Here is a 14,960-nt window from a genome sequence, read left to right as displayed (position 1 = left end):
AAATGTCCACAACATTTTCATTGGATTGTAAGCGAGAGGAATGTGTAGCATGGTTGTAAGTAAAACTGCCTTGTAGCCTTATATTTTTAACGCTACCATCTGAAAGGCTATGTGGGAAATTGAATAGTCCCCCCTCATGTGGCTACGGCTTATTGATTATTGTGCTGCTTTTGATTTCATACAAATGACATTTTTCCCCAACAACTTTAACTGCCTATAGGAAACGCACATTGTTCTGTCTTTTATCACCATAGCTACAATTAGACCTATTTCAAAATGATTGGTTAATTCCTATTTTACTGTGCTGATGTTATAGAGTAGATTTTAAATGCACTGAATATAATCTTTGTGTATGTCTTCGTATCTTGCTGTTAACAATATGCTCGTTTTCTTATGTTTTTAAGTGAAAAGGCCAAGATAATGGTTTTGAGTGTACACACTATTGATGTTGAGACGTAAAATAAAATAAAATGCTAACTGGCTCTTTATTTGTCATTCTATTTATTCGTAAACACAGTAACGCCAGTATCGTACAGTTTAATGTTTTTCACCATTAATTAATGCAGAATGATCGTGTTCAATTTGCTTGTTGTTATGCACTTTGTTCGCTCTATCATAGATGCGAGAGGTTCACTCAAACATTCGACTTGCATCTTCTTCCACAGCATCCTGTCAGTGTTACAGTTAACTGATTCATAACGGAGAACTCAAGGTCGAGGGTTAGCCTGCGCAAACGCCGAAGATTTGTTTCGAAGTTGAACTGGGGAAGTATATCTCGAGATTGGTTTTACTCATAATCCACTGATGCATATTTGCACATATTTGCACATTGCACAAAAGGTGGGGCTTGTGGGGTGCGACGGAGAGTCTTTTGGCCACTCTTACCGCAACAGCTGTTCAAGCATTGACGGGCACCCCGATGGTCGAGACAGTCCGGAAAAGGGAGACGAAATCGGCCCGTTGGATACGTTGCTGAAAGAAACAAAACATTCTGAAAATTAAAAATTATAGTTGAATATGATTAGGATAAAAGCAAGTAAACGGATGGACCAAAACAGAACAGCGTTTACAGCAAACTGTATGGAAACGTTTGTAGAAAAAGTTGTGAACTCTCATCTCTTGTCTCTGTTCTTCGATTTCCTCCGATATAAGGGACAAGCTGCGAACATAGTTTGCATGATGGCGGTGACAACTTCTGCCAACGTCTGTAATTAGGAAGCGAAGAAAACAATCTGGGAGAAACTGGACTAAAAACAATTCGGCAATACAATGTGAAAACTAGGCAAACTTCCCCGTTAATTTCACGTTGTCATCCAAGGTCCTAACGAATGCATGACACTTTGACTGACTCGACCCCTACATTCGAGGAACGGAAAACGAGAATTGATAATTGGGCGTATCCGTTTGTAGCCTATTTTGTGGCACTCTCAGAAATTAAATGAGCGCGAGAACCTAGGGTACCTGTTTTAAATCGCTTGCTGGCATTACCCAGAATTTCATTTTAATGATGTATTGTGACGTAAAGAACGACACTTATAACCATCAACCTTAACTTTAAACTCAAATAACAACAAAAAAGACAATACGAGTGTCGGCCTGTGGTCGGGCTTTGTTTTGCAGTAACAGGCAATTGACAGCGCAGTTTAAATGTTTAAATTTATAATTCGCCAATGTCGATACAATTATTGACATGATTATTATGATAGATTAGGAATGCTAAAATGATTCATAAACTAACCAATTCACATTTTTATTGAATTGACTTCCACAGCTATCAGTATTAGTAGTAATACTAACGGGAGTAGTAGAAGTAAATAACTAAAGAAACAATTATTCTAATTAAGGCAGTGTGTTTACTTTTCTGGTTGCGGAGCTACTGGATTAACAGGTAACTCTAAAAAGAGCACTTGCATGAAATATTATTCCGTAATTTCAAAACGAAAGCATGTATAATACGTTTTTGGTATAATAGAAAAGAACCTGTATACGTTTCCGTACCTTAATATTTGCAGTCGAAGTAGAGAAGTAAGATAGGTAGACCTGCGTAGGTTAACTGGATACGTACAAAACAGAGACCCAAAAGAAAAGACCATTCGTTCGAATTGGCGAATTCGAATGCTTTTTGACTGGACACCAGAATTATCTGGAAATTCATTTCTATCACATGCAATGACTATATGTATGTAAAGGTGTATCCCTTATCGGTTAAAATACTTATTACATTTACATTTAGCCTTCACAAATACTGTAGGACACTATTGCGTAAATTGTCAGTCGTGTGTGATGCATGGAATTGTAACGATGACAAGTGAATAAGACTGCTTTAATGACACGGACATTTTGAGGATTATCAGGTTTAGAGACGTAAGGTTTTATAAATCTCGAGTTCATTGATAGGAAATTCATATGTAGGGTTGAAACAGCTTCAGATTAGAAACGCGTCAGTTTACAAGTGATAATTTTCACAGAATTTTCCTTGTGGCTTGAGTATTAAAGCAGAGTGTACCGTTTCCTTGTACATTTAGCTGCGAAGACGCGGACATTCAAATTAGAAAGAAGTTCTCACTCACCTTGTAGCCTGTTTTCTGAAATTATATCATTATTCTGGCTCTTAAACTCTCATCACTGCGTCTGAAGATAAAAGACATTGTTCATGCACAAAAACAGTTTTTGTGCATTTTATACACACATCTTCTATTTACGGATGTGTTCCTTACTTCACAACGGTGCATGCCTCTTCCTCCTTTAGTGAAGGAAATACTGTTGTGTGATTCCAAGTGCCTGTGTTGCGGAAGTAACAAGTTTTGTCCAAGCTTTGTCCATCCTTCTGGCCATTGTGTGTTATATTGCTGCGAGGAGACTGTAGCCTCCCCTGGCCTTAACTACCTGCTGTAAACTTTATTGGCACTGTATAAACTCGCTAGTGTCTTCGCATCCGGTCCGACCCATATTTCTCTTTTCTACAATAAAAGAGCATTTCGGGACCCCGTGAGAACACTTCACCCGTTTCCTTGTTAGCAGTTTCTCAGCGCATTATATCTGTAATTTAAATGGGAAATTAGTTCCATTTGAAACTTACTATATTTGTTAGTAATTTGGATTCATGGTCGATGCCTCTTCCATGATCCTAAAGACCGCAACATAACTGGGTACCAACAAAGTATAACGGAAAAACAATGAAGTATCTTTTCTCTTACGTCTTATGTAGGTGTCGAGACTCATGTAGCCTGTTCATTTTACCGTGACTACATTGTGTCCCGTAAAATCAAATATAAATGAGTATATGTGTAAATAGACTGTCATAAAACAAAAAAAAATGAATAAATAAATAAATAATGGTGATGTTTATAAATATATGTACACATATATGCATATTAATTAATTTTATGAGAACAACCAGGAAGTATCTGCCAAAGTTTGTGCTGTTTATTATAGGATTTATTTTATTTCATTTTATTGTATTTTATTATTTGGCATGGGATGGAGCCTTGTAATCTCAATTCAAAGATGTGATACAGACTGTTTCACATTTTAAGGTAGAATACCTCTCCTGTGAGATGTATGAGAAAATGTTTTTCGGAGGGACTTTTAGCAATGAAGAACGTTTGTCTCATCCAAGTGGCAGTGTTCAAGTCCTCATTTTAAGATCTAATTATCGGAAAGGTAAACATGCGTTTATTTTTGAATAAACACATTGGCCTAAAACAAGTTCGGAATTTGCTGGCAAACAAAAACACAGGCTGTGTTTCATAATTTAAATATTTGCGCCTTTGCTCGAGAAAAATTAACAATCATATGTCTAAGAACATACTGTGGCAGTGGTCTGATCAGGCTAAATTCGAATTAGTCTAAACATCATAAAAAGATACAAAAATGGAAATCAAGGGAGAGAGTTTGCATGTATTGGGCAGTGTGTGCGTGTGTGCATATATGCATATGTGGAGTGTGTGCGTGTGTGTGTGTGTGTGTGTGTGTGTGTGTGTGTGTGTGTGTGTGTGTGTGTTTGTGTGCGCGCCCGCGCGTGTGAGTGTGTTTGGACTTAATTACCATTTATGATGAAATAAAGTCAGTGAACCTTTACTGTTGCTGACCCTATTTCTTGCTGAAAGTCTAGGCCAGCCAAGACTTTGAAGGAAATGTGTTATTATTATTATTATTATTATTGTTATTGTTGTTGTTATTATAATTATTAGTCGCCGTCGTCTTGGTCGCACTAGCAGCGGCAGTACCATCATCATAATCATAATAGGCCCCTCTTCTGCACTGTGGTACACAGTATGTGATAACCACATAGCCATCAGTATCATCAGTTTCATATTTGTCTTGCATTACATATCACGAATACTGGGTTTGGTTCATTGCTGTAGGGATGTGTGGAATAGAACAGGTCTCTCAATACTGCAAGGAGGGGGCGCAACGCATTCCTGGTTGTTTGGAGGGAAATTTACAGCTAAGTAATAAAAGTTTACGATTGAATCGGTCCGTGGATTGGCTGCTGCAAGTCACATGACTCGCCCTCCATGAACATGAACTTTATACTGTTGTCTTTTCCCGGATCGCATGCTCTCTCCACCGGTGCACACTTCGAGTCAGCACAGAAAGGGAGCTCATCAGCTTTTTCTGCGGTTTTGCGTTTTGCTCAAATCATTGGGATTTTAAGGACATATGGTTGATTTTTCCAGCCCCCTCCCTGACACCCTGCCGCGCTCCAGTAATTTTATGACAGTCGCCTCCTGTCTGTCCTCCCTCCCTCTCCCTGTTTCTCGCACTCAGTTTTTTTTCTCTCTCTCTCTCTCCTCCTCCTCCTCTCTTTCCCTCTGTGCCCCTAGAGGCGAAACAGTGGAGCATTTGGTTCCCGATACTGGATTGCAGTAAAGAGAGAGGGGGACTGGGCTGCGCGTGCGTTCATTTGCTTTGCAACGTTGCCTCTGTTCCTCGGTTTCCACCGAAACAAGGGACTTTTTCCATGCTTTGCATTTTGCTCTCCTCGCTTTCGCCCCCGCCCGCCTTGCCGCTGGACCAGCAAATGTGCGTCACGCCAACACTACAGAGGACGCGGGTAAGTGGGGGTTTCTGCGTTCCTTATTGGCTTAAATGTTCATCTAATGGACCATGGGTGGTAGGCTAATGATGCAATGGGTTTCCTTTTGCTTTCCCGCATGCTGGATGAGTATGAAAACTGTCGTTTAAGTGCCAACGCTGGAACGGTGATTGAGGATAAATGCTGTATGGGTCTGGGACACGATTTGAGTGTATCGTCTCCTGTATTCGTTTTTGCAATTTGGTCGAATTCGTATATATTATAGGTTTAATATACTCAAGTGTGATGTTGACGCACTGTGCTTGGTCTCTCAAACATAACTTTCAAAGAGTGTGCAATAGCAACAATTGACGTTTAAAGGCGACGTATTGTCAAATACATTTACAACCGGATACAGGAGGCAAGTAGCGTTTGACTTCCATTGTGTCAAATAGAAGTGTGGAAGTGGCGACAAAGGTGTTTTAACAGGCTTCCTTAATGTAAAACACTTCTCGCAACTCAGATATTTGCAAGCGGGACTACTTTGTGTTTGAATTTTGTAATATTATATACAGTTGACTCATGTTTTGATCCCAGTTAAACATGAAACAAACGAAGCCAGACAGTTCATGTGTTTCAGTATTACCGGGGAGTCAGTGAACATTACACGAGGATAAAGACTGATTAGGTATGGTTTTAGAATAGGAATAGAAGTAAGCGTTTACATCACACAATTTCACTTAACATATTCCACAGTGGGAGGCCAATGCGACATTTGGACCAGTTATAATACTTTGAAATTGCTTAATTATTAGTAACACTGAGTGGTGAATACACGATGCCCCAATGAGGTTGCTTTTTCTATGCGGAAGGGAAACAGTCTAGTATCATTTTCCTTCAACATTAGGACAAGTTCTAATATATCACTTTATTTAACAAATAAGTCAACGTTTATTAACATATATATTATATTATAGACATTTATCAGGCTGTGTTTACATTGTCGACCAATTGCATATGTGTGCATATTTTCAGTTTTAAATGTTGCATTGACACAGTTAAGAGTCAGTAGTAACGTGTGATACCGTCTGTTGTGCTGGACGTTTGAGTTCTCATGGAAAAAATAGTTTTCAGATTGTTCTTTCAGATTGTTCGAGAAGATGGATATTATTTGTCTTAAAACATCGTGCACTGAATTTCTGGACTTGTGCATTTGATTCATAATATGAGAATGGTTATTGGCACATGTGTAGAACTTTATTCCTTGAAAGTGAATAAGGTTTTGTTTTTCTGCGTGATTTTTTTTTAATACGTAAATTCAAGACAAACACACACGCACACACACGAACATACACGGGCGCGCGCGCAAAAACAAGACACAGCACTATCTGTTTGATTTTGATATTTGTAATCAGACGCACTGAGGTATCTTAACCCACACAGGGTCGTAAAACACTACTCACAAATTTTAATGTACCTGGAAGACTTATGTTAAATCAACTGCCTGAATTAATGTGTTTTTCTGCCCACTTCAGATCTACATTTGTGAAGTTTCTATGCAATATTCCGTATCAGTCTAAGGGTAATTATTTAGATGAGAAAGTAAGAATGATGAGAAACAGTTATCCATAGCACACACACGTTAATGTAATTTTACATTAATAGCATTAAGTAGCACTGCAAAACCTTTAATCATGCCCATATAGCTTGTATTTAGAAACGCGTTTTTATCAGACAAAAATGAAAATGTTAGATGTATAATTGGTGAAACAATATATGGGTGGTATAATAAATTATTATTATTTCAGGATCCTGAAAGGATCCTTACTTTCAGGATAAAAATTAAGAAAAATGTGTCCTGTTCGTACCAGAAATGTTACGTTAGTTAAATTCACCGTTGATTTTTATGTGTTCATATGACTGAAGTCTTTCCTTAGAGCAATACATTTACAAATGCATCCAATGCTTTTATAGCCTTACTTTTGAGAAGCAGATCCGAAGAGGCTCTCATTTAAGTAGCTTTAAAAGAGTAAGCAATTTCAAATACTCTCTTACGAATCAGATGTTAGAAGTGGTCGTAAAGGGCAGAACGTCTTTCAACTGATTCCACCTGGACTCCTTTCCACTATGTTCAAACAAAGCAATATCAGTGCCATGCTTGTCTATTCACAGGAAATACAGCAAATCTTGTGTTTACCCAGGGCCCAATCGAATCCTTGCAATCGAATCCTTTGCATTAAATGTCTACAGCTCTCAGTTCCGATGAAACCCCGCCCCCTGTCCCGGGTTTAATACAGTCTACACCGCCACCTTGTGTTACCTCGTCAATACGTTGCAGACAGCTCTTATTCCAGCATTACCCGCCGCAGGAGATCAATCACAGCGCACATAAGTGTCTACTAAAACCGAGGCTGAAGACAGTTGAGCAGTCTAGTTATATACTGTAAATAAGGGTTATGATTAACTGAGCTGAGCAACAGGTACGAATCGAAAAAATACATTTGCAAGCAGAACAAGTACAATAACTTTATAGTGCCATATTTATATAAATTACACGTACTTATCCTGTATCTACATAGCTGCGTGATTTCACACACTTCGCATAAACTCAGAATTTGGTGGTTATCGCAGAAACTTGTGTGACAAGGCTGCAAAGAACGTCACGCTCCATGCCACCCAGTACACTGGGTGTTTCCAGAGAGACGTAGTGACGTCCTACGTGGCAAGTTTGAGTAGAACAAAATAACATAAAACGCAACCACATTAATGCATGCCATAAATCTATTCAACAACATCTTCATGCACCAGATGGAAGTGTACAGAAAGACCCAGCGCATTGGTTCATTGGCCAGTAAATCCAGACAAAGGCAGCACTGAATAAGACATACAATAACGCAAACTAAAACGTCACTCAAATTTGCATGAGGACATGGCAAACTATGACTTAAGGTGCAGTTCCTGATTTTCGACACATATACATATATATACAGGTTTTGAAAATACACTATTCATAAAGCACAACATGTCTCATAACCTGCACATTAATGGCCTGGCCTCCAACCCGACGCATTCTAGCACTTTGTTGCAGCTGGGCTGTGTAACCGCTGCAGGCTGCAGGAGAGGCGCGACCAGTCTTCCGGTATTATGCTGTAAACTCCGGACCGCCTGGGGTTTGCTAGAGAGAGAGAGAGAGAGAGAGAGATAGATAGATAGATAGATAGAGAGAGAGAGAGAGAGAGATTAAGGCTGTAGAAAATGCCTCAATTATGAGTATCATTATATTGTAAAATCTGAGAAAAAAATAGTAATTGCTACCACTGCAATTGCTCCAGAGCTGAGATGCTCTATAATTTAAATGTTATGAGATAAGCAGGGGACGTGTTTGGCTACAGAAACATCAACAGAGTATGGGGGCGACATAATCCTTTACACATTTAGGTGGCGAATAGACTGCAGATGGATAAATAATTCAGTACAAGGTTATATAAATCTTTTGTATATGAGGTAGCAGACATTCACGCTTTATTACTTTTAAAAGTATAACTGCCACGTGTAAAGGAAAAGCACAAGTAAAGCTATTGAGTATTTTAGCTATATGTAAGAAAGCTAAAACCAGTAACTTTGAAGCTTTTCACTCTCATCATCAGTATCTAGGGAACTGGAAGCTGTCTTAATGTAGCGGGAGAGTGCAGGATACCAATACCTGATGGCATGTCCAGAGGGCAATCTGTGTAAACCTGTGTAAGAACTGAAAGCACAATTAGCACAATGTATACTTCAGTGGTACAACTGAACTATTATTTTTGTACTTACTCGCAGATGCTCTCATAACCAGAGTAAGCATTTCTTAATACCAAGGGAAGAGAAACTACTTCTACAAAAGTAATTGTATTAACGTGATCAATGTGAATTTCAGTGTCGTGTTGCACAACGCATAGATTAAGAGCATAAATCGACTGATAAATTACTCATCGAACAAGCAATGAATGAATGAGGAAGTACAACCGGCTGTGTCTTCCTAACGCTAGTCGATATTTAATATGCCACACGCCGCATTCGACATCGCATTAAAACCTTATCACATTACAAGTGTAGTGCCAAAGTCAACAGCCAGGCGACTGGAGTAGGCTTAAGTACGTTTATAATTTGTGACAGTGTCCACGCACGCCCTTAAGTACTCCATAATATGCATCCTTCATAACAGGCCCCTCTTTGGTCATTCCACGGACAACAAATATAACAACAACGGTAGGTCTATGTGCACCTGAACAGCGCGTGCCCTCACTCTGCAGTGCATTTTTAATGTTTTGGACGTCCTTTTTGTTCATTCCCATCGCTGTAGTAGGCGATTTTAGCGCAAGACTGCCCGTTATAATGTGTAAGTTTTTGGCATTACGCAGCTATCTCGGCACGATCAGAATCACTGTTGAGATCGAAGTATAACTTAAGAATGAATGAGTACATATGACCTACAAGAGGGTAAAAGGTCTGAGTATGCATAGATGAATGGATGTTGAAGGGGGAATTAGAGCGAGGCAGCATAACAGGCAGGGAGATATATTAGCAGTATTAGTAAATGTAGGAGTGAACACGAGGAAACACACTTTAAAAGTGAACTTTTTGCGCTCAAGGAAGTATCTATTTCAAACAATAGGAGGCTTACAGGACGCTTATGATTGAACACAGGCTCAAATGACCAGATAGAAGATTATCATAACTGCTTTGGTTGTTCCTGCTTGTTTAAACATTCCATCAGTGGGGATAAACGCTTTACGTATATATAACGAAACTTCAAATACTTGTTGTGAATTCGTTCTTTATTATTATTATTATGATTATTATTATTGTGATTATTATTGTTGTTGTTGTAATCATGTTAATTAATTTCAAATGTCTGGCTGCTATTTTGGTTGTTGTTTTTACTTTGAATTATCACTGTTCGTTGCAAACGCCCCAGTCTCTCTTCTTTGTCTTAACCGACGCAATAAAACACTTCTTACTTGTCCCGCATTCACAGCTCGCAAACGGCGGAGGAACAGCAGCTGTTACCATGTACTATTACAGTGGCTCCTGGGTTTTGCCGTTTTTTCCGCGAGCATTCCTGCTTCTTGCTCATCAATAGGGTTTATATTTTTTGAGGAGTGCTTGTTGTTGTCGATGTTAATGTTGAAGTGTTTTAAACAATTTAAATGTAAAAAGTTAGATCTTAGACTATTACAGATAATAGAAGACTGACGCTTGTAACACAAGACTAAGACCTAGTATGTACACGTATCAGTTCACCTCACAGTTTCCGATGTATGGATTTAATTATAGTTAATAGCTTTTGCGGACATTCATCTTTCCAGATTAAAACACTTTTTAGGGATGGCGGAAATCGTTCTCCACTTTTATGTCCGACATTTTCGTAAAGTCTATGCACTAGCTACACAACCGAAGACTAACCGAAGGCTGAAGGCAATAACACCATTGTTTCAAATTTGTAGATGATTTGGTTTCATGAATCACTTTTAGTTTATTGGTATTAGTAGAAGTTCATTTAATAGATGTTGTTCTTCGGAACTGAAACCAAAATGTGCTGTAATTGGGAATGCAGGCTCTATTTCTATTAGTCAGTAGTAATGCATGGAAATTTAAAAATCACCCTCTTTAAATTGTGTAAGAATTGTATTCGAGGGTTGCTTTCTTGTTGTATTCGGTCGTGTCTCATTACGAGTGCGGCGCCAAAACATTTTACACTCATTCCTTAACCACGGATTGATTGTGATTGACGGTTTACACCACATATTTATACAGGGATTGAAATGTTCGTTTTCAGAAATTTTTGTTACCGTGTTTTCCACTTGATGTCTGCAATATTCGCATACAGAACACACACGCGCGCGCGCGCGCGCCCACACACACACACACATAGCCCCATGTACTTAATTCTGTGTGGGATCAAGCATTTTCCTCTAACGGCTTCTCTACGCTAGCTGTTATTGGCAGTTTGGATGGAAGCTGTCACTTGTCTGGTTTTATGACTTCTATAGCTTACACAGGCGTTTAAGACATTCTTTGGCCGTAAAACTGCCATAACCCCCCTCTTTTTGCATCAGGAATTCCTACTGAATACTGGCAGAAAAACCAACTGAGAGGTCGTCTTATATTACATTCTATGTCCCACTTTGAACTGCTTCACTTATACCAAATTTGTTTAACGACACAGTTGCATTGCAAATGTATCTACATATTGCATAAACGTACAACGCAATAAGGCTTGCATCCAATCAGAAGATATCATCATAGGCCTTTCAAACGGAAGCATAGTTAAATTAAATCTAAGGGTGTCTATAAAATGTGTTCTACAATACGACATGAGAACAAGTCAGATTTATCATCTGGCCGATAATCTAGATTTTTTTTTACTTAACAATTTTTTACATTGTTTTGTCTACCTTGTAATTTTGTGGAACTGGACGTCATTCTTCTGTTGAAGTTCGATTTCTTCAAATATAATCAATGCGGAGCAAAGTGAAAAGCCGGTACAGTGGAAGGTCTTTGAACAGATTCAGTCTATACTCAAAACCCCTGTCAGAATGTGCTGTGTGTGGAGAGTGTGATGATGTTATCTTACATCCTATCCCAATATGTGATATGTGTTTATTTATTTACAGTTTTTCATGTACACACTGACCATATACGCTATGTGTGTAAATGTGTGTGTTTGCAGATAGTAATGGTAAATTATATCTTAATTTCCTTGAAGATGCAACGAATTGAGGGGCTTTTCGAACATATGCAAAAAATGATAACCAAAAAAAACTGTAACTAGTGCTATGAACGCAACAATAGTTTTACGTTACACTCGTTTATCAGTAATTTGACGTACATGTACATAAGAATGCAAAGACAAATAAACCTTTAAAATGTAATTTGTCAATAAGCAAGACACCTTAACATAAGCATTACAAGAGCGAGGACTAAAAGGGAATACTTTATCTGTATTTTCTGCTCCAAAAGAGCATTATTTTTAAAAAATCTAATTTGAATTCCGGCTGAAATATGTACCTCGGGAATGACATTGTTTTATCGATCCCGAAGAAATATTATTGTAATCATTATTCTATGACTGAATAATTTAATTACTGTACTCCTCGTGCAGTAGGCTAATTGCATTTTCTTAAAACCGCACTAGCCTGAAAACATAATTCTGGATTGCAAAGAGCTGTCCTTGAAAAGAAAAAATGATACAAGACGAACACCATACAAACAAGAACAGCATTCAGTCGGTATTATTTGTTACACCTTTACGTGTATTTCTGTAGGAATTTAATCGCCTCATTTGCATCCGATGTAGTGAGTTTTAAACTATATCGTGTTTAAAAAGATCGATCAATACTATACCTTATACAGTACGTTAGTCACATGATCAAGTCAGAACAGGTATAAGCACTACCTGCAAACTCGTGTGTGTGTGTGTGTGCGTGTGTGTGTGTGTGTGTCTGTGTCTGCTTTCGGCAAAGGGATAAAAAATACCTAGGATTTTTTTTTCCACACTTTCCTTCTACACCCTGCATTTTCATTGGAGGGAAATGGTCAGGTGACAGTGTCATTTTGACCGTCTTGGAGTGAAGCCTTGGCTGTAACATTCAGGCTGTGTGTCGTTACTGCAGTCTTGAAATAAATAATATTGAAATCATATAACGCGTATCTACTGAAAGACAGGGTGAGAGAGTCAGAGAGAGAGAGAGAGAGAGAGAGAGAGACAGACAGACAGAGAGCGAGAGACAGAGAGGGAAAGAAAGAGGGAGGGAGGGAGAGAGGGAAAGAGAGGGAGAGAGGGAAGATATGAATTCGTATTTCGCAAACCCGACGCTCTCCTGCCATTTAAGTGGTGGTCAAGAAGTTTTACCCAACGTGGCCCTGAATTCGACCACCTATGACCCCGTTAGACATTTTTCGTCCTACGGCGCTGCGGTTGCCCCAAACCGGATCTATTCCTCACCTTTCTATTCGCCCCAAGACAACGTTGTGTTTGGATCGAGTCGGGGACCGTACGAATATGGATCTAACGTATTCTATCAGGACAAAGATGTGCTGCCTAGCTGCAGGCAGACAAGCATGGGACAGAACGTGCAGAGTTCGCTCGCGCAGGATTACACTTCGGATCAGTGCAGGACAGGATCGCAGGAGCAGAAGGGAAGTATTCAGATCTACCCGTGGATGCAGCGAATGAACTCTCACAGTGGTAAGTATTAAGATTTCAAGAGATAAATTAGATCAAGTGTCCTATTTTACGACTGGCCCCAGTAACAGAACAAGCGAAGCTACTTTTATTGCCCCATAAACCATTACTGCAGCACCCTGTCGCTGGCTATAAAGGCCTTTTATCTTTATAGGAAATCCCTTTTGGTCAAGCGTTTCTATCGTCTCCCTCACCACCCCACGCCAGAGCTTAAAAAGAAATGAAAAACATTGTGATTGCAGTTGAAGCAATTTGGATCTCTTCCATTTAATACACTTAAAAAGAAAACTTTAAAACACGACGGCATGGTAGACGTATAAAACTGTGCGCATACCCATTTCTGTTGACTTAAAAATCTGTGCATACGATAAATAAGACTAAGTCTATGATTCATCCGATGTTCAGCATTATGAAGTCAGTGATATATTCTCGCTAACAAGCATAAAACATTTTGGGTATTTTTTTTTTTTTGCAAAATGTTTAATATGCCAGCATGAATGCACACATGCTGTTTGTGAGCGTTGAGTCTATGATGCATTTAACAAAAATAAATATTTATTCAAAGATCATTGCTTACGTAATGTAGATGTGCCCATATGGAGGCTCACGGCACGTCAGAGCATAAAGACGTTGGACAGGATTTGACTGATTATCGAAAACGTGACTTTAAGAACCTAATCGTCTTTAAATTCTCCATACAGGAGTCGGGTATGGGTCAGACAGACGGAGAGGACGACAGATCTACTCCCGGTACCAAACACTGGAACTGGAGAAGGAGTTTCACTTCAATCGCTATTTGACGAGACGTAGGCGTATAGAAATTGCCAACGCTCTCTGTCTAACAGAACGCCAGATCAAAATCTGGTTCCAGAACCGCCGCATGAAATGGAAAAAAGAGAGCAATCTAACGTCAACTCTGACGGAAAGTGGTTCGGCAGGGGTGACTCAGGAACCAGGGAAGAGAGAAGAAGAAGAGGAGGCGGAGAAGAAAAAAGAGTGAAAGCGGTTCCCGATGCTCCAAAATCATAACTACGCTAAGCGCAAGTTAAGGATAACCTAACTACCTAATGTACATTTTATCTGGCACAAGTTTCACACAGCCATGCGGCCACGCTCTCATGCACGCACATGCAAACGAACACGCACGCACCACGCATACACCACAAGTAACAAACAAAATATAAGACACTCATGTTATATGCATTATATGCAATTGAGGTACGACGTGCCTCAGGAAATTTATTTCGCTTTTATCGTTCTGTTATAAATGAGCAGTTCACGGTGTGGACAGAATTCCATGGCTGACATGTCATTCCACTCTGTATATGAACATATGTACTGTGGTGAAGTAAATAGTTAGGCTATAGTTTCCCTCCTGTATGTAGCTTTTTACTAAAAAAAAAACACTGTCGCTTCATTAATGTCTCTGAAATTGTATATGGCAATATATTTGACTTTCTGGCGGACTGCACCGTGCGCCAAAAAGCAAATAGGAAGATACTTGAGTTAATTCCAGAGGACCGTGTGAAGGAAACAATGCGTTGCGTCAGCTTCTGAGGATTTGTATTTTATGTTTTTTTTGTGTAAAACATGCTGAAAAGTTGTCACAGGACGATCTATACTACCTGAATTGTTAATATGCCTGTATATATCATATCTGCCTTAGTCCTGTGAGAGCTTCCGTGTGCATCCTGATGCTTTCCTCGTAGTAGA

At 39.2% G+C, this 14,960-nt stretch overlaps 1 protein-coding gene across 1 annotated transcript; it reads left to right on the top strand.

The window, feature by feature from the left end:
- The first annotated feature begins 12,850 nt into the window (after positions 1-12,850).
- On the top strand, positions 12,851-14,399 carry LOC118779368 (homeobox protein Hox-C6-like). The gene is made up of 2 exons (XM_036531438.1): positions 12,851-13,250; positions 13,949-14,399. Exons 1-2 carry the CDS (start codon positions 12,851-12,853, stop codon positions 14,245-14,247), a joined length of 699 nt encoding a protein of 232 aa, XP_036387331.1. The 3' UTR covers positions 14,248-14,399.
- The last annotated feature ends 561 nt before the right edge of the window (positions 14,400-14,960 follow it).

This window comes from Megalops cyprinoides, chromosome 6, assembly GCF_013368585.1.
Source record: "Megalops cyprinoides isolate fMegCyp1 chromosome 6, fMegCyp1.pri, whole genome shotgun sequence".
NCBI classification, from domain to species: domain Eukaryota; kingdom Metazoa; phylum Chordata; class Actinopteri; order Elopiformes; family Megalopidae; genus Megalops; species Megalops cyprinoides.
This window is presented reverse-complemented; position numbering and strand designations above follow the sequence as displayed.

Coding starts and splice junctions, on each gene's coding strand:
- LOC118779368 (XM_036531438.1), top strand. CDS start 12,851: ATGAATTCGTATTTCGCAAACCCGACGCTCTCCTGCCATTTAAGTGGT. Junction 13,251..13,948: donor GCGAATGAACTCTCACAGTG/GTAAGTATTAAG, acceptor TTCTCCATACAG/GAGTCGGGTATGGGTCAGAC.